Here is a 19,568-nt window from a genome sequence, read left to right as displayed (position 1 = left end):
TGAAACACTGCTTAGCGATACAAAGGGAAGAAGTAGTAATAGGTGCGGTAACGGATAAAGCTTAAAAGCATGTTCAATGAAAAAAAAATACAGACACAAACAGCCACCTACGACAAGATCCCATTAACAGGGAGGCTCTAGAAGAGGCCGATCTATGGAAACAGAAAGTCGGTTCGAGGTTGCTTAGGTGTTAGAGGAGCCCTGGTGGAGGCGTGGCTGAGCACATGGCCACTAGCCCAAGGCGTGGAGGTTCCGAGTCCACTCGGGTACCTACAAAGAAAGGCCTGGCAAGCTACTCTGGAAAAAAACAAAACAAGTCTTCGAAAGCCCTTAGGACACCTTCTCCTCCTCTCTGCATGGGGTTGCCCGGAGTCAACGGCTACCCGGGTATCTGCTTCTATTTCTTGAGCTTTCTGTAGAGAACAGTTAAGGCCAAGGGAGATGAGGTCGCTGACAGCTTTGGAGAAAACCATCTCAGTGGAGTATGAGACTACCGATGGGTGTACGCCCCGCCTCTTTAAAAAAAAAAGAAGTGTTTAGGCGCAGTTAGCCCTGCATGGCGCATACACGTTGGACTGCTAATCACAAGGTCAGAAGTTCGGACCCACCAGTCAATGCGTGGGAGAGAGATGAGGCTCTCTTACTCCCATAAAGAATTTCCGTCGTGGGCACCCACAGGGGCAGTTCTCCCCTGTCCTAAGGGGTGGCTATGAGTCAGAGCCGACTCAATGGGAAGGAGTTTGGTTTGGGTGCAGAATGGCTCACGCGCTTGGTTGCTACCCCAAAGCTTGGCGGTTCACGTCCACCAGGAGCTGCTCAGAAGAAAGGATTGTCGGTCTCCTTTGGAAAACTCAGCCCCTGGGAACTATCTGGGCCCCGTTCTACTTGGCCGCAATGGGGCTGCCATGAGTTAGGGGCAACTTGGCAGGTCCTCAAAGACCAGAGGGGTCGCGCCCACTCCGGCGGGTCACTCTGGGCCTGTCATTTACAAAGTCCTCCGCGCCTCTCTTGCTCCTTTGAACTCACAACTACCCAACTTCCAGAGGAGCTCCTGGGCCTTTGCCCCGCTGCCATCCAGCTAGCCCAGGTCATGGTGACCCCACAGGGCAGAGCAGAGCCGCTCCTTAGGGTTTCTGAGGCTGTGCGTCTTAACAGGGGCAGCCAGCCTTAACTTCCCTCTCCTGGAGAGGCGGTGGGTTTGAACATTGACCTTTCAGTTAGAAGCCCAGCACTCAACCCACCACATCACCTGACCCCTTATCTCTTTGCATAACATTTTCAAATAGAAGGAAGTGATCTGTTTTATAGAAGACAGTGGGAACCTAGAGGGACAGAAAGTGCGCTCTTTCTCTGTCGCTTGGTCTGGAGTGGAGGGCTGCGACGGGACACAAGGGAACTTGGTGTGGGCTTGGGGGGGAGGAATGCCCTGCATCTTCACATGGGCGTGGTTTCCTGGATGTGGATGGCCGAAACCCCTCGGCTTGTCCGTTTTAAATGGATGCGCTTCTGCGCCGCCAACAATGCCTCCACAATTGAGAGAGAGAAGCTGAGGACAGGGAGGCTCTGGTGGACCCCATGGTCTCCCTGGAGAGATTGCACCCCCTCCCTCCCACACACATGCTCATCCTGCTTGCTCCTGCCCCCCTCCCCTCCCCTGGCCTGGCACCTCCCTCCAGGAGGCTGTCCCAGCCCTGCCTCATTCTCTGTCCCCAGGACTCCAACTTGTCCCTGCACACAGACAACCCTGACCTCACACCCTGCTTCCAGAACTCTCTGCTGGCCTGGGCCCCCTGCATCTACCTGTGGGCTGCCCTGCCCTGCTACCTGCTCTACCTCCGCCGCTACCATGGCGGCTACATCGTCCTCTCCCACCTCTGCAGGCTTAAGACGGTAAGGGCCGAGGGGGGCTGGGCTTGGGGATTTTCCTTTCAATGAACCCATCACCCACTAGTCCCATCAGCTGTGTAACTCTGGGCCTGGGCCTGCTGCCACCCCAGCCTGTTCTGGTGCTCCTGGCTTCCCCGCCTCATTGGCCTGCAGCACTGGGCCTGGGTAGCCCACCAGCTGATGATGTGGCCAACTGGGATATTCTCTGCTGGGGGACATTCAAGCTCCTCCTCCAGCAAGGCTCACCCTCACCCCGGCCCCCACCCCACAAAGCTTCCAGCCAGTGCCCCGCCCAGTCCAGAGAGCCAGGCCCAGGTTGGTCTGATGCCTTGTGGTGGGTTCAGACGTGGAGGGGGAGGGACCTCCAACCCGTGCTCTGTCCACAGGTGCTGGGCGCCCTGCTGTGGTGTGTTTCTTGGGCAGACCTCTTCTACTCCTTCCATGGCCTGATCCATGGCCAGGCGCCTGCCCCCATCTTCTTGGTCACCCCCTTGGTGGTGGGGCTCACCATGGTCAGTGTGGGGCCCGGGGAACAGAGGGTCTCCAGATGGGGTGGGGGAGACCATGGGCTCTGAGGAGAAGGGCTGGACACCTTAGGGGTGGGGGGAGGATGGTGTGGCCCCAGGAATGTGGCCCTCACCTGTGGATGAGGTGGCGGGCATGACAGATACAGATGGATGTGATCTGCTGGGCTTTCCCTGCCTCCCCGCCTCCCCCCTCCACCGCCCCCCACCACAGCTGCTGGCCACCCTGCTGATCCAGTACGAGCGGCTCCGGGGCGTCCAGTCCTCAGGAGTCCTCACTGTCTTCTGGTTCCTGAGTGTGCTCTGTGCCATTGTCCCCTTCCGCTCCAAGATCCTGTCGGCTGTAGCTGAGGTAAGGGGTTGGACCCAGGGGACCTTGCTAGGTTCAGCCTGTCTGGGGTGGCAGCTCCTTCCCCGCTCCCTGGAGCCCTCTGCTGTTCAGCCCCCTTTCAGGCTCTTGTTCCCTCTTGCCCTGTGGGTACAGGGAACAGGCTGGGCTGGGGAGCAGGCCTGGGGCCAGAGTAACGCAGGGGACCTCAGGGGCCAGGTCTCTGCCGCTGCCTGTGGTGGGTGGGATCGTGGAGGGCTGGCGCTGCTCTGTAGCCCCCACCCCTGCAGGTGTCTGCTGCAGCGTCGTTCGACATCTAGGCGATGGGTGTGGGGGGTGCGAAGGCTCACCCTGAGCCCTGTCCTCTTGTTTCTCTCTCTCTTCCCACCTTCTTTTGATCTTCCCCAGAGAAGATGCCCACTCCCGGTGGTGGGGGGAAGGTCTGGAACACTGTGGGGGCCAGTCGAGTGAACCCCCCAGGTCTTCATCCCAGCCTCTCAACATGCTCTTAATGGGGTCTGGGGCCAGTTCCTTCATTCCCTTGAGGCTTGGTTTGTTCAACTACAAACTAAGATGCCCCTCTCCCGAGCGACTGGGGCTTTGAGCTGCTGACCTCCAGGCTAGCAGCCCAGCGCACAGCCCACGATGCCGCCCGAGGTGGGCTCACGTGCGTGTGAACGAGGGACAGGGAACCAGGACGACCGAGGGAGAATCGCTGAGTGTGGTTTAGGGTCCTGGCAGAGTGTTGGCAGTCCCGTGGACTGCTGAAAGGACAAACAATCTGGGAAGAAGTAGTCAGGAGGCTCCTTAGACGCAGGAATGGTGGGGCTTGGCCTCACACACTTTGGACTTGTTGTCAGGCGAGACTGGTCCCTGAGAAGGACACTGTGCTCCGTGTGGCTGCAACACTGGGCTTAAACCCAAGGACCGTTGTTGGCATGGTGGCGCTTTGCTCGGTTGCGCACAGGTCACTGTGCGTCGGAACCCACTTGAGGACGCCTCGCAACAACACATGAGACCCCCCATGCCGGCCACACCCCGTGGTTACAAAGGTCACTGAATGTCCCCCCGCCCCCCCCCCGATGATGCTCCCCGAGTACTTGGAGAGTCCCCACCGAGCAGCGGCCCTACTCCACCCAACCCCGCCTCCCAGAAGCATCTGGGCGTGTGCCCTAGGGGCCCAGCAGCCTGCACCCCAGGACCCTGATACTCCGAAGCTCTCTCGCGGCCAAGACCCCCAGCCCAGGGTCCCTTCTCCTTCCAGGGCAGGATCACCGACCCCTTCCGCTTCACCACCTTCTACATCCACTTCGCCCTGCTGCTCTCTGCCCTCATCCTGTCCTGCTTCAGAGAGAAGCCGCCCCTCTTCTCCCCAAAGAACGTCGACGCCGTGAGTTTCCCCTGGAAGCCAGGGTGATGGTGCTATCCATCTGAACCCCACGCCCCCACCAGCAAGACCCTTCCAAGGGAGGCGGGGTGCCAATGAGAGGAGCCACCCCTGCAGTCCTGGGAGCAGGGAGGAACCAGGGCCACTCCTGACTCCCCCTTTTCTCTCTCGCCTTCTAGAACCCCAGCCCAGAGACCAGTGCCGGCTTCCTCTCCCGTCTGACTTTCTGGTGGTTCACCAAGTGAGCTGACTTTTCCTGCCGCCTGGGCCAGAGGGAGGGGGAGAGGGAGGGGAGCAGCCAGGCCAGAAAGGGCAGAAGTTCAGTGCCTGATGAGCTGAGCTTGGGTGGTCCTTGGCTTGGTCTGCCCCCCCACAGGCATGGGACAGGCCAGGGTGGGAAAGCCTGTGTGTTTAGGCTGCAGGGGTGAGTGGAGGCCTGGCTCAATGCCCACCCAGGCCACAGGCCAGTACTGGATCTGACGGGTTTAGGGGGACAGGCTAGGAGCAGGGAGTAGATGAGAATGAGTCCCCAGCTCTTCAGTCTCCGGGGAGCTTGCGGCTTGTCATCTCCTCGGCAGCCCCTGTGAGTGGCTCGGGCTGGATAATTGTGTCTGTGACCTGGGTTGACAGCTCATTACCCTTCTGCACAAAGGAGGCACCCGAGGCTGGGCTGACTCCACCAGCCTGAGCCTCGCCTGGCTTAGCCACAGCCCGGGGAGCAGACAGGGTCGGGGAACAACAAAAGGTTGATGAGTATCGTCTAGGGGAGACCCTCCTTTCTGGAGATGCCCCCAAGCCAGGCTTCTCGGGCAACTTGGGGGCCCCCTCTGCCATCCCCACCGCAGGATGGCCATCCTCGGCTACCGGCGACCCCTGGAGTATGGGGACCTCTGGTCTCTGAATGAGAACGACCGCACCCATGTGGTGGTGACGCGGCTGCTGGAGAAGTGGGAGCAGCAGCAGGCTGCACGGTGAGCTCTGCCCTGGACAGCATGCCCCTCCAGCCCAGCTCCTGCCCCCCACCCCAGGGAGAAGAGCGGGCACAGCCCACCTGTGGCAGGCAGTACAGGACCACCGAGGAGCCTGAGTAAGGACCTGCCACGGTCCAAACCTACCAGCCACTTGACGGAGAAGAGGCTTGAACCCCGGAGGACGGTTCTAGCCCGTCCCAGCAGGTCGGACCTCACTGGACGACAGGCAACAGCCCCATCAGGGCCAGTAGGTGGAGGCCCGGGCCTGGCTGAGGCCGCTTCTCCCCAGCACTCCGAGGGCAGGAAAAAGGCCGTCGGTTTTGGAGCTCTTGCTCCACTCCCGGCATGGCCCCCAGCGTGCAGACAGGCTCACCTCCCACTCCCCAGCCCTGGCGTGTCAGCTCAGTTACCCCCATACAGCACATGGGGGCACTAAGGCCCACCGCTCTCTGACAGCCCTGAGGCCCCTTTGTGGTGCAGAGCCAAGTGACAGTCTTAGCAGTACACGGCTCAGCCAGACTCCAGGCGGGCTCCAGGGCCTCCCTCGGGAGGAAGAAAGGGCCCAGGCTGGTGCCTCCTGGCTGGGGAACAGGCCTGGTAAATGACCCTCTGCCTGAGTGGCCTCCACACTGGGACATGTCTCCAACCACCTCCCTAGCTAGGAGAGAAGGGCTCAGTGCTCTCCTTCCTCCCCACCCCTAAGCTCAGGACTGAGCTCCTCCTCGCCCATTCATGCCCAGGAGACCAGAAATCTGGACAGCTGGCATCGGAGAGAGAGGCCAGGGCCTTGGCTTGGTTAGCAGGGCCTCTGAGAAAGATGCATGTCCCCATCCACCAGCTGTATCCACCCTCTCTGTCCTTCCCTGCTGCCCACCTTCTCCCTGTTCAGCTCCCCCATGACTGAGCCTATGGCTATGCCTCCACCCCCACCCAGCACCCCTCTCCCCCAACCCCCACCAGCAACAGACCTGGCGACACAGAAAAGGCCAACCCAAGCAGAGGTGGTCCGGTCAGTTCCACTTCCTAGGGATCCTGTAGGACAGAGAGCCACAAACACTGAGCTCACTGCCATCACGTCAACGCTGGGGCTTTCCCGCACCAACTGTTCCCGGGAGTAGAAAGCCCAGGCTTTCTCCCGTGGAGCTGCTGGTGGTTTCAAACTGCCGACCACGGATCACAGGCCATGCGTAGCAGTTCTGCCGCCAGGGCTTCCTCTGAGGACAGAGAACAGCTGCCCCAGTTTTCTAGACTGTAGTCCTCATAGCAGCAGACGGCCACATCTCGCTCCCTCGGCTGGTGGATTCAAAGGGCCTGCCTTTCCATGAGCAGCTGAGCCCTTGACCCTCTGTGGTACCCGGACTTCAGGGAGAGGGGTCACAAAGCCAACGATGCCGACTTATAGCTAGAATGGTCCCTGCGAGTCTCCAAGACTAACTCTTCCCAGGAATCCAAAACCTCACTGGCTTCTGGGCCCTAGGGCTAAGGAATAGGCAGCCTGGCCTCTCTCCTGAGCAGGCTGGTGGTTTTGCTGGTGAGCTTGCGATCACAGCCCAGGTGTGACCATAACCACCAGGGCTCCTCCAGGACAGGGCTAGCGACGGGGACGTGCTGAGCTTCATATTCACAGCCTTTGGGTAGAAGGCAGGGCATCCCTTCCTATGCTCTCTAGCACCTGAATGCAGTCCCCCAGAAGGTCGCCGTGGCCTCCCAGCTCTGAGAGTCAAGAAAGCAGTCCCACCCCCACCCCACCCACCCTGCTTGCCCTTGGCAGGGGCCCGCTCTTACCTGCTGCCCCTTCTCCCCTGAACAGATACTCGACTGCGTTCAAGAAGGTCTCAGGTGGCGAGGAAGAGGTGCTGGTGGGGGGCCAGGCCCGGCCCCGGGAGCCGTCCTTTCTGAAGGCCCTGGTGGCCACCTTTGGCCCCAGATATGTCATCAGCTCTGGCTTCAAGCTAATCCAGGACCTGCTCTCCTTCGTCAACCCCCAGCTACTCAGGTCTCACCACACCCCTGCGACAGTCCTTGTCCAGGTGGGGGCATGGGCGGGCTGGGCCTGGGGCTGACTCTAGAGGGAGGAGCAGCCTGTGGGGCAGTGGGCCCCAGCCCACCACCTCTCTGCTGAGCCTCAGTCTCCCCATTCACGGGCACCTTCTTTGGACCGGAGGTAGAGAAATGTGTGTCAGTCACAGGGGCATATCCCCGAGACCCCACCCCACCCCATGGTCCTTTGGGACGAGCTCAGGGAGATGGCTCAACTTGTCCATGAAAGGGTCCATGGCTGGAAGAGTCAGAGTCGGCACTGAGTCCAGGGCCCCCAACTCCAGCCAGCGTGCTCTCCTCGCCACCATCAAGCTCTGTCACCTGTCACGAGTGGCTCCACCTAGAAGCAGCTCTCAGAGGGCGTGGCCAAGAGAGCTGCTTAGCAACAGAGCCCCAACCTCTCCCTGTGTGCATTCACCACACACCCATCCACCTGGCTGCACTTACAGAAGGTAGCCGGCATGGCGGCAGACGCCAGGGATGCGGGATCAGTAAGACAGAGGCTGCACACCCATTGCATGGGAGTCACTGACGTGTGAACCCATGAGGGTAGCATGATGGCCAAGCTATGCTCAGGTGCCTGGGAACCCCCGGGGGACAGGGAGGGAGAGGCAGGGCACACTTGCCTGCTAAGAAGGGTGACAGAGTGGGCAGGAACTAGTTAGCCCTTCCGAGGGCTAACTAGGGAAGGAGGAGGAGCAGAGAGTGTGGTCAGGCCCAGTCTCTAAGGCCTGAGGCAGCACCTGTCGGGAGCTCTGGGTGCCTTTGGGGACAGGGGCCCCAGAGGCAGGGGCAGACACAGGAAGTGAGAGAGGGAGCACTGGGAGTGTTTGGGAATGATTTTTAGCCTGGGAGGGATGTCTGGCTTGTGTTCCAGAAGGTTCTTCCTATTAGCAGTGTGAGTGACAGAGGGCAAGATAGCCCGGTGGAAGTCAGCCAACCAGGTCGGGTGTGAGATGCCCAGGCCAGGAAGGAGATAGGGATCCAGGAACTGGTTGAGAGATGGGTGAGTGCCAGGGAGGCTAGGGGTCACTGGTAACTGAAGGATGGAGGTGATTAACTCTAAGCTCAGGGTGACTTGTTGCAGAGTGGGGCAGGAGGGTGACTGAGGTCAGCCTTGGCCATGTTGACCCAGAGGTGCTATAGCCCATCTGTAGGGAGATTCCCAGGGGTAGCATTTCAGGGGCACCCAGAAGGAAGCCTGGGTCTCACATGGGTGCCAGGGGAGAATGCTCCAGACATAGCCCCAGGAGACTCTGGGGGGAAGGAAGTGGTGAGAGGGCAAATGAATGTCCAAAAACAGAATGGTGCCGTGGGACAAGAGGCGGGGTCCCCAGGGATGGTGGGGCCTTGGTGGACAAGTCTGCCAGCCACAGAGGGCCTCAGAGGTTGTTAGTGGCTCGTTGAGGACAAGGGCTGGACAGAGGGGCATACTCGGAGCTCAGCGCTCTGCTGTGGAGACAGGACCTGCCAGGCTCGTTTCCTAGAGCGCAGGCAAGAAAATGACCACAAACGGCAGCAAGCTTCAAACCTAGGGTGTTTCCTCCACCTTCCAGAGGCCAGAGCCCAGGAACGATCCAAGTGTCGGCAGGAGGCAGGGGGTGGTGCTCCCTCTGGGAGCACTGAGGGAGGATCTTGCCACTCTGCTAGCGTCTAGGAGCTGCTGGCAGGCCTTGGCATTCCTTGGCTTATCGTAGACCACTCCCATTTCTGCCTCCACCTTCCCATGATGCTCCTGCTTGTGCGCGCCCGTGTGTGTGTGTGTGTGTGTGTGTGTGTGTGTGTGTGTGTGTGTGTTACAATTTAGCCCAGTCTGGCTGGGGCTGGAGGGCCCCATGGGGTTGTGGGGAGATTGGTCATGTCAACAGGTGATGACAGAGTGGCCGTGGCCATGAGCACAGTGAGGATCAGGAGAAAGAGGGCGTGGTGAGGGAGCGTGCTCCTGAGGAAAGTTGGGGTGGGACCCAGGGCTCAGGGGTGGGATCAGGCTAGGTGCAGGGTTTGGAGAGAAGCCTGTGGCTAAAGTGAGTGCTCAATTTAACAGATCAGCTGCCCAGGTGGGGCCCAGTGGGGAGTCAGGAGACCCTGGATGGTGTGTGTGTGTGTGGAGGGGGGACGCCGAAGCACGAGAGTCTGGGTGACAATGTGACAGCCTCTAGGGCCCTCAGCAGCCCGGGAGAAGGTTCTAGGTGAGTGGCTCTCAACCTACCTAATGCCGTGACCCTTTAACAGTTCCTCATGTGGTGGTGACCCCCCAACTATAAAATTATTTTCGTTGCTAATTCACTGTCATGTTGCTATTGTGATGAATCGGGCAACCCCTGTGAAAGGGTCCTTTGCCCCCCAAAGGGGTCTTGACCCACAGGTTGAGAACCGAAAGGCCAGCGGATGAGGCTGGTGGTGGGGAAGGGCCCGAGGTGGGAAGGGCCCAGGATGGCACTGGGCAGCCCCCTGGCCAGGGTGGTGGGGCGTGTAGCAGGTGGCAGCCCAGCGGCAAGGTCGCAGAGGACGGAGGTGGAGTGGGGACTGAGCGTGACGTGGGTGGGCGGTTGTGGAGGGAGCCCTGGGGCGGCTCCCCGCTCACACCCCTCACCTCTCCCCTCTCCTCCCGGGCAGCATCCTGATCCAGTTTATCTCAAACCCCTCCGCCCCCAACTGGTGGGGCTTCCTGGTGGCCGGGCTAATGTTCATGTGTGCGGTGGCCCAGACGGTGCTCCTGAACGTGTATTACCGCCAGATCTTCGGGGAGGCCTTGAGGCTGTACTCGGCCGTCATCGGCGTCATCTACAGGAAGGTCAGCTGGGGCAGGCCGGGGTGGGAGGCCCTGGAATGTGGACAAAGGCTCACGGACCTCATCCGTCTCCTGCTGTCGCCCTGCAGGCCCTGGTCATTACCAACTCAGTCAAGCGAGAGTCCACCTTGGGAGAAATCGTCAACCTCATGTCTGTTGATTCCCAGCGCTTGTCGGATGTTGCCCCCTTCCTCAACCTGCTGTGGTCGACGCCCCTGCAGATCACCCTGGCAATCTACTTCCTCTGGCAGGTGACTCTCGTGCCCTGCCCTGTGGCCACTTCCTCTTATTGCAGAAGGCTCAAGCAGCAGAGAGGGGTCTGCCGGGGGGCCATGTAATTGGCACAAGAGCTTGCCTGGCATTGGCAGGGGGTGTAGTGACCCTCCAGGGTCACCATGAGTCAGAACAGACTTGCGGGTGGTGAGTTTTCTGAGAGCCACTGTCGGTGGGGCAAGAGTACCACAAGGCCGCTGGTGTCTGTGACTGAGTTTGTGTGTTTTTTCACCTCCCTGCCCCCCCCCCCACCAGTTTTATTGGCACATAATTGACATATCCTACAAATCAATAGTTCAACCATTCAATCACATCAAAGGGCATAGTACAGTCACCACCACATTAATCTTAGAGCATCCCCGCCCCCATGGCTACATCACCTTTAAAATGAGTTATGCAATCACGACACCCATTCTAGCGCTCCCTCCCCCTTCCCACCTTCATTAGTTACTCCCCAAATCCCCTCTCCCTCCGGACCACCCATCCCTCACCCTGGATGCCCTGTGACCCCTTGGATCAGTTTTTATCATTATGTATCCACTCTGCCTGTGTGTCACCGCTGGGAGACCCAACAGAAAACAAAATCAAAAAAAAAAAGAAAAGAAAACAAAATCGCCCTAAGGATGAAATCATCGTAGTATAGACAGGACTACAATGATGCATAAGAAGAAAAAGACCCCATCTGCACTCACAAAGCCAGGGAGGAAAAAGAGATACTCGCCCCCCAGGAGAAATCCAGGTCCGGTCTACAGGGAGGTCAACTGGCCAAGGAGGGAGTCTGATCCAGATGGCAGTAAGGCTGTTCCAGACGCTTGCCTTTGACTAGACTGGCTCTGCCAGCGGCTCTGCCAGCACCCTTCCCTCCGGGAGAGGAGCCCGGGGAGAAGAAAGGGACTTGGAGGCAGGGTGATGGGTGTGACTCTAGCTGTCCTCATCCGTGTGTCTGGACATCTGTCTCTCTGCTGGTACGTCCTTATCTGTCACCACGGTCTGCTGTCCTTATCTGGTGGCCTGCAGACGGCTTGGTCCTCTGGCCTCCGCACGTCCGACTTGCTCCATCCCCTTGGCTGTCTGTGGCTTCCTGTCCGTGCCCCTGCTCCAGGCCGGCAGCCCTGTCTGGCTGCTGACTTGGACGGTTTGTCTTATCTGTCACCCTCCTCAGAACCTGGGCCCCTCCATCCTGGCTGGGGTTGCCCTGATGGTCTTGCTGATCCCGCTCAATGGAGCTGTGGCCATGAAGATGCGGGCTATCCAGGTGGGTGCCCTCAGCGGCGGCCAGGTGCTGGGCGGAGGACTCATTTACCTGCCATCCTCAACTTGGCCCTGGCTTCCTGGGCATGGGTGGCGCTCAGCCACATCCGTTTGCAAACCTCCTTGAAGTCTTCAGTAGTCCTCACGAACAAGGACTGAACCATGTGCTGTCTGACATCCCGCCCCTCCCCCACGCCCCCCGAATTGCTTTTGAAGCCCTCATCTGTAGGCCATGGCCAAACATCAGCCAGGCTCTGGAGGACCTCTGGGGTTCCTTCTAGGAGTGCTCTCTAACACCTTCCTCTGCCCACCCATTGCCTGCCTTCCCCTTCCCCTCCCCTCACTCTGCATGGGTGTGGCTTCTCCAAGAGGCCCCGATGCCCATCTAAACTTGTTTCCAGGGCCTCCCGCCATTATTCTCTTGCAGCATCCTGGGATTTCCCTTCTGAGCACACATAATAATTGATAAATAAGCGTGCATTTGGGTAATTGTTTGCTTAAAGCCTGCCTCCACCATCAGACGGCCAGCTTGTCCGAGTTTCTCATGACTGTATTTCTCATGTCCGGCACACCGCCTGACACACACAGCCTGGCACACAGCGGGCGCTTCAGAACAGGGGTACCCGAGGCCGTGGGTGTCCCTGGGAGCTACTGTCTGAGTTGAGTCAGAGCCCACTCCATGGCCCTGGGCTGGATGTGGTTCTGGGGATCTGAAAGACTGGGGGGCCCAAGGAAGAAAGTGCTGGTGATCTCCTTCTCCAATCAGCCCCCCAGGGAATATGTCCTGCTTCCCCTCCCTGGCTGGCGCTCTCCCCCAGCCACCCCCTCACAGTTCATCCCCTTATCTAATGGTGGACACAGAAGCTGCGTGGTCAGAGGGGGTCTCCTCTAGAGGCTGGGGGACAGGATTGAGGACAGCCTGTCTGGTTCTCCCCTGGGTGGGGTGGCACAGATGGGCTCCCTGGTTTCTGGGAGGACTCCTAGTCCCATGCCTCCCCAGGGGGACTTGGGGCCCGAAATGAGAAAGAAAATGCCGTGGAGTGCTATGCATTGGCATCGACTGTGAGGCAATGGGTGGCAGGCCCTGAGTTAGGCTCCGGGGGCAGAGGTCAGTGAGGAGCTCAGTCCTCAGAAGGCTCACCGTCTAACGAGGGCCTGTGTGCAAAGTGCCCTAATCAGAAGGAAAGGAAAGTTCGACCAGCTCTAGAACCCCGCGGGCAGCGGGGAGGCGGGAGCTAACGACGGCAGAGCTGGGCTGGGGTGGGTAGCCCGAGGGGAAGCACCCGTCTGGCTGTCTGAGCCCCCAGAGGTAGACCTGGGGAGGGGCACCGAGCGTGCCGTTGCCCTGCGCGCAGGTGGAGCAGATGAAGCTGAAGGACGCGCGCATCAAGCTGATGAATGAGGTCCTGGGCGGCATCAAGGTGCTGAAGCTGTACGCCTGGGAGCCCAGCTTCCTGGAGCAGGTGGAGGGCATCCGGAAGGACGAGCTGCAGCTGCTACGCAAGGCCACCTTCCTGCACGCCATCTCCACCTTCACCTGGATCTGCACCCCCTTCCTGGTGAGCCTCTCCCCCTGCAGGGCTCCTGCCTCCCTCCCACTGGGCCAGCTCATATCCCGGGGGGCCCTGGCCCTGGCCATGGCTGGAGTCCAAGACGCTGCCCTCATGACCCACCCCACCCCCGCTGCCCAGGTTACCCTGATCACCTTCTGGGTGTACGTGTCTGTGGACCAGACCAACGTGCTGGACGCTGAGAAGGCCTTTGTCTCCTTGACCCTGTTCAATATCCTAAAGATGCCCCTCAGCATGCTGCCCAAGCTCATCAGCGCCATGGTCCAGGTACCGGGGGTGGACCTGGGGCCTTGGGGTCCCGGCAGGGCTCCTTGGGGCCAGGAGCAGGGAGGGCTTCTGGGGAGGGGGCATTTGGGGGTGATGGAGGGCTGTTCAGGGCTGATAGAGGTCTTCAGGACCAGGGGTGACTCGGGCTGAGAGGCGATCTGGTCAGGAACCCTCAGTTTTCACCAGCCTGTCTTGATCTTTGGGCCATGAACGGCACGGACGTTTCTCGTGTGGGAGGAAGCCCAGCTGAGCTGAGCTCAATAAGACCAGCAGGAGGCAGCGGGTGGAGAGGGTAGGGCCAGGACTCCCTCCAGACCTGACACAAAGCCTCCTTCAGACCAGCGTGTCTCTGAAGCGGATCCAGCATTTCCTGAGCCAAGATGAACTTGACCTTGAGTGTGTGGAGAGAAAGACCATCTCCCCAGGTCCAGAGAGCTTATCCCGGGGCTGCCCCTGCCACTGCTCCTGCTCCAGAACATTCTCAGCTGGCTCCAAACTTCCTCGTTTTTCACTTGGGCCCCCTCCTCCTCTCTCTGTGTACATTCTGCTTTAATCTTTGCAACCACCCCCATCCCCAACCCCCTGCTCCTTCCCCACATGCTCTGCCCTTCTCTCTCCTGGTATCTAAAGGCTTCCCTCTCCTGCCCCCGGGCTCCCTGACCCTGCAACCTTACATCCTCCCAGGCGATGCCATCACCATAAACAATGGCACCTTCACCTGGGCCCAGGACCTGCCCCCCACCCTGCACAGGTACCAGTTTCCCCCAGGCCCTTCTCAGCTGCCTAAGGTAGACCCGAGCTTGGGCCCATAGAAGCACCCAACCAAGTCTTTGGCCCAGATGTGGAAGAGCCTCAGCAGGCAGAGTAGCAACTGGAGGCGGGGAAATCTGAGCCTCTTGGTGGAAGGCTGGGAACCAAACCTCCGGATCCGGCCTGCCTCTGACTGTGCTCCTGGGTTCTTTGCCCCCAGCCTAGACATCCAGGTGCCCAAGGGGGCGCTGGTAGCCGTGGTGGGGCCAGTGGGCTGTGGAAAGTCCTCCCTGGTCTCTGCTTTGCTGGGGGAGATGGAGAAGCTGGAAGGCAAGGTGTCTGTGAAGGTAAAGGCGGCAGGGACTCCGGGAAGGGCTTGGTGCTTGGCCCGACCTGGGCTGAACGTCAAGGGAAGTGTCTTCCACCGCCAGGGCTCTGTGGCTTACGTGCCCCAGCAGGCGTGGATCCAGAACGCCACGCTTCAAGAAAATGTGCTATTTGGCCGAGCACTAGACTCCAAGCGCTACCAACGGACGTTAGAGGCCTGCGCCCTGGTGGCTGACCTGGAGGTGCTGCCCGGCGGGGACCAGACGGAGATTGGAGAGAAGGTACAGGGTCCCCTCCCTGCCCCAGGCAGCCCCACCTCTTCCACTCAGCTCAAACGCTCACTCACCGCCATCGAGTCTTTGGGGGTTTGTTTTGTTTGCTTGAGTGCTTGCTGTTTGTGTTTTATGTGGTTTCCTGCATATGAAATTGAGACCAATACAAAGGAACAAACTCACTGCCATTGGGTGTTGCTGACTCATGGTGACCCTGTGAGTTTCCAAGACTGTCACTGCTTATGGGAGTAAAAAGCCCTGTCTTTCTTCTGTGGGGCTGCTGGTGTGTTTGAACTGCCGGTCGTAAGCATCGTAGACCAACGCTTAGCCACTACGCCACCAGGGCTGCCTGCAGCTCAACTTACATCCACGTTTATTCATCTGTCCATGCATACATGCAGCTAAGGCTGCCTGCTGTCATATATAGTCCTGGAAACCCTACGGAGCAGTTCTACCCAGTCCTTTGGGGTCACTATGAGGCTGAAAACAGCACGTGTTCTGGAAGCATGGTGTTCTGGATCCACGCCCGCTGGGGCATGTCAGCCACAGAGCCCTGGCGGTGGAGACGACAGCGGGTTGGTGGTGGGTTCGGTAGAATGAGGTGGGCGGGGTGCAGGGAAGGCACCGATGGGGGAGCTGAATTAAGGATGTAAGGAAATCGAGAGACGCCAGAGACCAAATCAGTCGAACTAGAGCAAATAGGCTTTATTGGGGAGGAAAACCCAGCCTGGGCGAAGTCCCACGGTCCACAGTGTCTGGGCCGGAGGAGTCGCGCTGCAGGTTCCAGGGGTGATGTTTATATATGGATAGGTATGTCCGGGTTTCTGGAATGTAGGGTGTCTTCCTGGTTCCGAGTGTATTCGTGCTGGCTGCAGAGCGGTGGGCGAGAACAAAGCGGGCACTGAGCCAAACAGGCCCTGCTGGTGCCGGGTGCAGAGCGGTGGGCCGAGAACAAAGCGGGCACTGAGCTAAATGGGCCGTGGAGGGTCAAGAGCAAAGCGGGCACTGAGCCAAACGGGCCGTGCACAAAACGGGCCGTGAGTACAATAAAGGAAAAAACTTGCAAAGCTTCTGACAGGTTACATAGCCAGCTCTGGTCGGCTCCGCAGGTGTGTGTGGGAGATTCAAGGTCACTCGCTGCTAGAAGCCGGCCTGGCATTGATCCGGCCATATAAGGAAAATCAGCATTTTTAACCCTATCTTAACAGCCGAGGAAGGGGAGTTCATCATTCATCTGCTCATGCGATTTATACTAAACACCTGTTGATGGCATAGTGCTAACCACAAGACCAGCAATGGGAAACCATCAGTCGATCTGCTGGAAAGAGGAGGCTTTCTACTCGCATAAAGAACCGGAGTCTTGGAAACCCACAGGGGCAGCTCCACCCTGACCGATAGGGGTGCTGTGAGCTGGCATCACCTCGGCGGCAGTCCCTGGGTGACTCCAGCATTCACCCTGAAGAATGCCCTAAAGGTTCCACCACCCAGTGGCTCTGGGGAGGAAAGGCCTGCTGATGTGCTTCTGTGAGACAGCCATCAATGCCCCCCATGGAGCCGTCTGCCTCAGTGACCTGGCGGGTGGGGAGGTCACCAGGAGTCGGAATCCACTCCGTTGGTTGAGCTGAGGTTTTTTGTTTTGTTGTTGAATGGGCCGGTGGCTTGCTAGTATGCCGTGGCGGGAACATGCCCGATGCAAAGCGTCCCGAGCAGCTCAGTGGCGTGCACTTCATTTCCTTCCCAGCACAGCGCAGGCCAGGCGCTCTGGTGGCACCACAGCTAAGTGTTTGGCTGCAAGCTGAACGGGTGGGGTTGGAAACTCCCTGTGGAAGGAGCCCTGTAGGCGCAGTGGCCCCGAGGCAGGCCGATGACTGCCCGGCCACTCTACTCCCGTAACGAGCGACAGACTGGGAAACCCACAGGGGCAGCTCTGCCCTGTCCTATAGGGTCCCTGGGAGTCGGCTCAGTGGCAGGGCGTTCACTTTGCTTTGGTTTGGTTTGGTTTGGTGGTTCCTTGGGAGAGAGACCTGCTGATAAAGACGAGAGACAAAAATCCTTAAGGGACAGTTCTACTCTGTCACAGGGAGTCACTTGGAATAGGAAGGGACTGCTTGCTTTGGAAGTCAGAAGCACACCACCCCCACCCACACCCACCCAGGGATGCATAATGTCCAATGTCACAGCCAGCACAGCTGCAGTGGTGGCGGTGCGTGCGTGCAATTGGAGCACACCTCCCGGAACCCCTGTGCCCGAGGAAATACAGGATGTTGGGGGGGGTGGGAGTCTGCATTCCCTCCCCTCTGTCCTCTGGGCCCAGCCCTGCCACCACATGCCTCAGTCTCCCCACTGGGAGTTGGAGGTGTGAGCTCACCTCATCTTCAGCAGCTGGACAACCTGAGGGTGGTGCTCTCTGCTCCCATCCCTGTTTCTTCCCTCAATGGCGCAGCACCACGGACAAAGCCATTAGCATCTTGGTCTCCAACTCCCGCATCTAGAAAGGGGGGCTGGGGCTAATGATGCCGCACAGGGAGGGCTGATGTGAACACCAAACGGGATCAGTGCTATTATGAAAGCTGTTTGCCAACCCTCTGGGAGGCGTGGGGGGAGATTAATAGGCCTAATAAGGGCCTCCTGGGACTTTCAAGAGTCTGAAAGTGGCAGGCACGGTATCCAGACGGCAGGGCGGGGCAGAGCGGGAGGCTACCCTCACCTGGCCGGGAGGACTTCGAGCCAGCTACTCACAGCTCCCTCAAGGGTGCTTCAAGGGCACAGGCATATGATATGCCCTGTGTGTTGTCAGTGGCGGGGTTCTTGTCCCCCCAGCATTTACTCCCCTGCTCCCACTAGGGCATTAACCTGTCTGGGGGCCAGCGGCAGCGGGTCAGCCTGGCCCGAGCTGTTTACAGTGACGCTGACGTTTTTCTGCTGGATGACCCCCTGTCAGCGGTGGACTCCCACGTGGCCAAGCACATCTTCGACCAAGTCATTGGGCCAGAGGGTGTGCTGGCCAGGAAGGTGAGACTAAGGATGGGGAGAAGGGGGATACGTTGGGATCAAGGGCCCTGGGAGAGAACTGGGGAGAGGAAGAGAGCCTTGGGGAGACCAGGAGGTCTGAGAAGCAGGAGTCGGGATGGGTGTTGGGCGGGTGCCTGGTTGGAGGGGACCCTGCGGGTGCTTGCTGGCATGCAGGCACCTCCCAGTCTCCCCATGGCTCATGGCTGGGGGCAGGGGACGCTGGGGACAGAGGAGTGAGAGACGCTGCTCTCTCCCCAGACTCGGGTGCTGGTGACCCACGGAATCAGTTTCCTGCCCCAGATGGACTTCGTCATAGTAATAGCTGACGGACAGGTGTCTGAGTTTGGCTCCTACCCAGCCTTGCTACAACGCAATGGCTCTTTCGCTGACTTCATCTGCAACTACGCCCCCGATGAGGACGAGAGGCAGCAGGAGGACAGCAGAACTGGTACCAGCCACCCCGAGCGTGCACATCCCCAGCGGTGTCCTGGCTCTGGTCCCTGAGTGCCTCTGGGCCACCAGGAATCAAGTCCCACCTCCCTGTTGTCTCAGACGTCCAAAGGGTCCAAGAACCCAGACCTAGCTTATAAGCCAGAGTTGCTTCTTGGATCCATGTGCAAGTTCTTGGTCAGGTGGTCTATTTGTTCACAAATGTTTCCTGAGCAAGGACTGTGCTTCCAGGCACAGACACATTGCAGTGAACAAGCCTCAAAGGTCCCTGTCCTGGTGGGACGTAAGGAACTCTCCAAGCTCACAGGATTCTCTAGCTCCCCAAAGCAACCCCAAACTCTAGGCTGGCTCCCAGCCCCTGCCGTGAGCTCTCCGGCTGGTTACCCTTTCCACTCATGTGTACAGTTAGCAAAGCATCATTGAATACCAGGGAATCAATTTCTGTTTCACAGCCACTCTGGGTTGCCAAGTAGAACTGCCCAGAGACCTGTCCCCCGTTGTCCGTGAGTGGCCGAGTAAACCCCACTGTTGGTCCGTGAATGGCCGAGTGAACCCCCCTGTTGCCCGTGAGCGGCCGAGTGAACCCCCCTGTTGGTCCATGAGCGGCTGAGAGAACTCCCCGTTGGTCCGTGAGCGGCTGCTGGGTGCTTATCCATGAGGCCCCCGGAGCTCCTGAATAGCACGATGAAGCTTGCTGAAAGCAGGGAGGGCAGGAAGTCCTTGCTGACGAAGGAAAGTCAAGGTCTGTAGCCTTGGGTATGAGTGACAACCCAAAGTAAAGCAAACCCAAGTCCTTACGCCTGGACCCACAGGTGGCTTCAGGAAAAAAGTAGAAAGATTGGCGTCCTCAAGAGTCTGCCCTGCGTGGACCCACAATCCACGCTCACGAAAGCAGCAGCCGAGCTCCAAGGTATTGAAAGTGTGGAAAAGCAAGGTCGCTTTGAGGACCGAAGTGTGCCTGACCCAAGCCATGGTATTCTCGAGCGTCTCCCATGTACGTGGAAGTTGGACATTGAAGAAGGAAAACAGAAGAACCAGAGCCTTTGAATGATGGATGGTGCTGGGGCCCAAGATTGAAAGTACCACGGGCTGCCAGAAGGCCAAACCGATCCGTCCTGGAAGCAGTAGCGTCCGCATGCTCTTCAGAAGTGAGGACGGCAAGACTCCGTCTCCTCTCATCAGGAGAGACCAGTCCCTGGGAAAGCCCCTCCTGCTTGATAAAGTAGAGGGGCCGTGGAAAAGAGGAAGCCCTTGAGGAGATGGATTGGCACCGCGGCTGCAGCAATGGGCTCAAAGATAACAATTGGGAGGCTGGCGCAGGGCTGGGCAACATTTTCTTCTGTTGTGCAAGGGTCGCTGTGAAGGAACCAATCTGATGGCCCTCTCCGCAGCAGCAGCAGCAGCAGCCGCAGCAGCAGCAGCAGCAAGGTGTCTGATGCTGGCATGTGACACACACTCCCTTCTGGA

General features: G+C 59.0%; 1 protein-coding gene across 2 annotated transcripts in view; it reads left to right on the top strand.

The window, feature by feature from the left end:
* Positions 1–19,568, top strand: part of ABCC3 (ATP binding cassette subfamily C member 3) — a 52,005-nt gene that overhangs the window by 12,440 nt on the left and 19,997 nt on the right. The window contains exons 2-19 of one of the 2 annotated variants that reach the window (XM_075561620.1): positions 1,714–1,890; positions 2,274–2,399; positions 2,626–2,763; positions 4,004–4,129; positions 4,306–4,367; positions 4,972–5,097; positions 6,908–7,093; positions 9,754–9,931; positions 10,018–10,179; positions 11,364–11,456; positions 12,808–13,011; positions 13,144–13,290; positions 13,628–13,715; positions 13,975–14,041; positions 14,261–14,387; positions 14,472–14,648; positions 17,484–17,651; positions 17,910–18,099. In XM_075561620.1, coding sequence (XP_075417735.1) covers positions 1,714–1,890; positions 2,274–2,399; positions 2,626–2,763; positions 4,004–4,129; positions 4,306–4,367; positions 4,972–5,097; positions 6,908–7,093; positions 9,754–9,931; positions 10,018–10,179; positions 11,364–11,456; positions 12,808–13,011; positions 13,144–13,290; positions 13,628–13,715; positions 13,975–14,041; positions 14,261–14,387; positions 14,472–14,648; positions 17,484–17,651; positions 17,910–18,099 — 2,542 coding nt within the window. The remainder of the gene's footprint in view (positions 1–1,713; positions 1,891–2,273; positions 2,400–2,625; positions 2,764–4,003; positions 4,130–4,305; positions 4,368–4,971; positions 5,098–6,907; positions 7,094–9,753; positions 9,932–10,017; positions 10,180–11,363; positions 11,457–12,807; positions 13,012–13,143; positions 13,291–13,627; positions 13,716–13,974; positions 14,042–14,260; positions 14,388–14,471; positions 14,649–17,483; positions 17,652–17,909; positions 18,100–19,568) is intronic. The other variant, XM_075561621.1, reaches the window with a different exon arrangement.

Source organism: Tenrec ecaudatus, chromosome 10 (genome assembly GCF_050624435.1).
Source record: "Tenrec ecaudatus isolate mTenEca1 chromosome 10, mTenEca1.hap1, whole genome shotgun sequence".
Lineage (NCBI taxonomy): Eukaryota > Metazoa > Chordata > Mammalia > Afrosoricida > Tenrecidae > Tenrec > Tenrec ecaudatus.
Note: the sequence above shows the minus strand (reverse complement) of the source record. Positions and strands in the feature narration are given on the sequence as shown.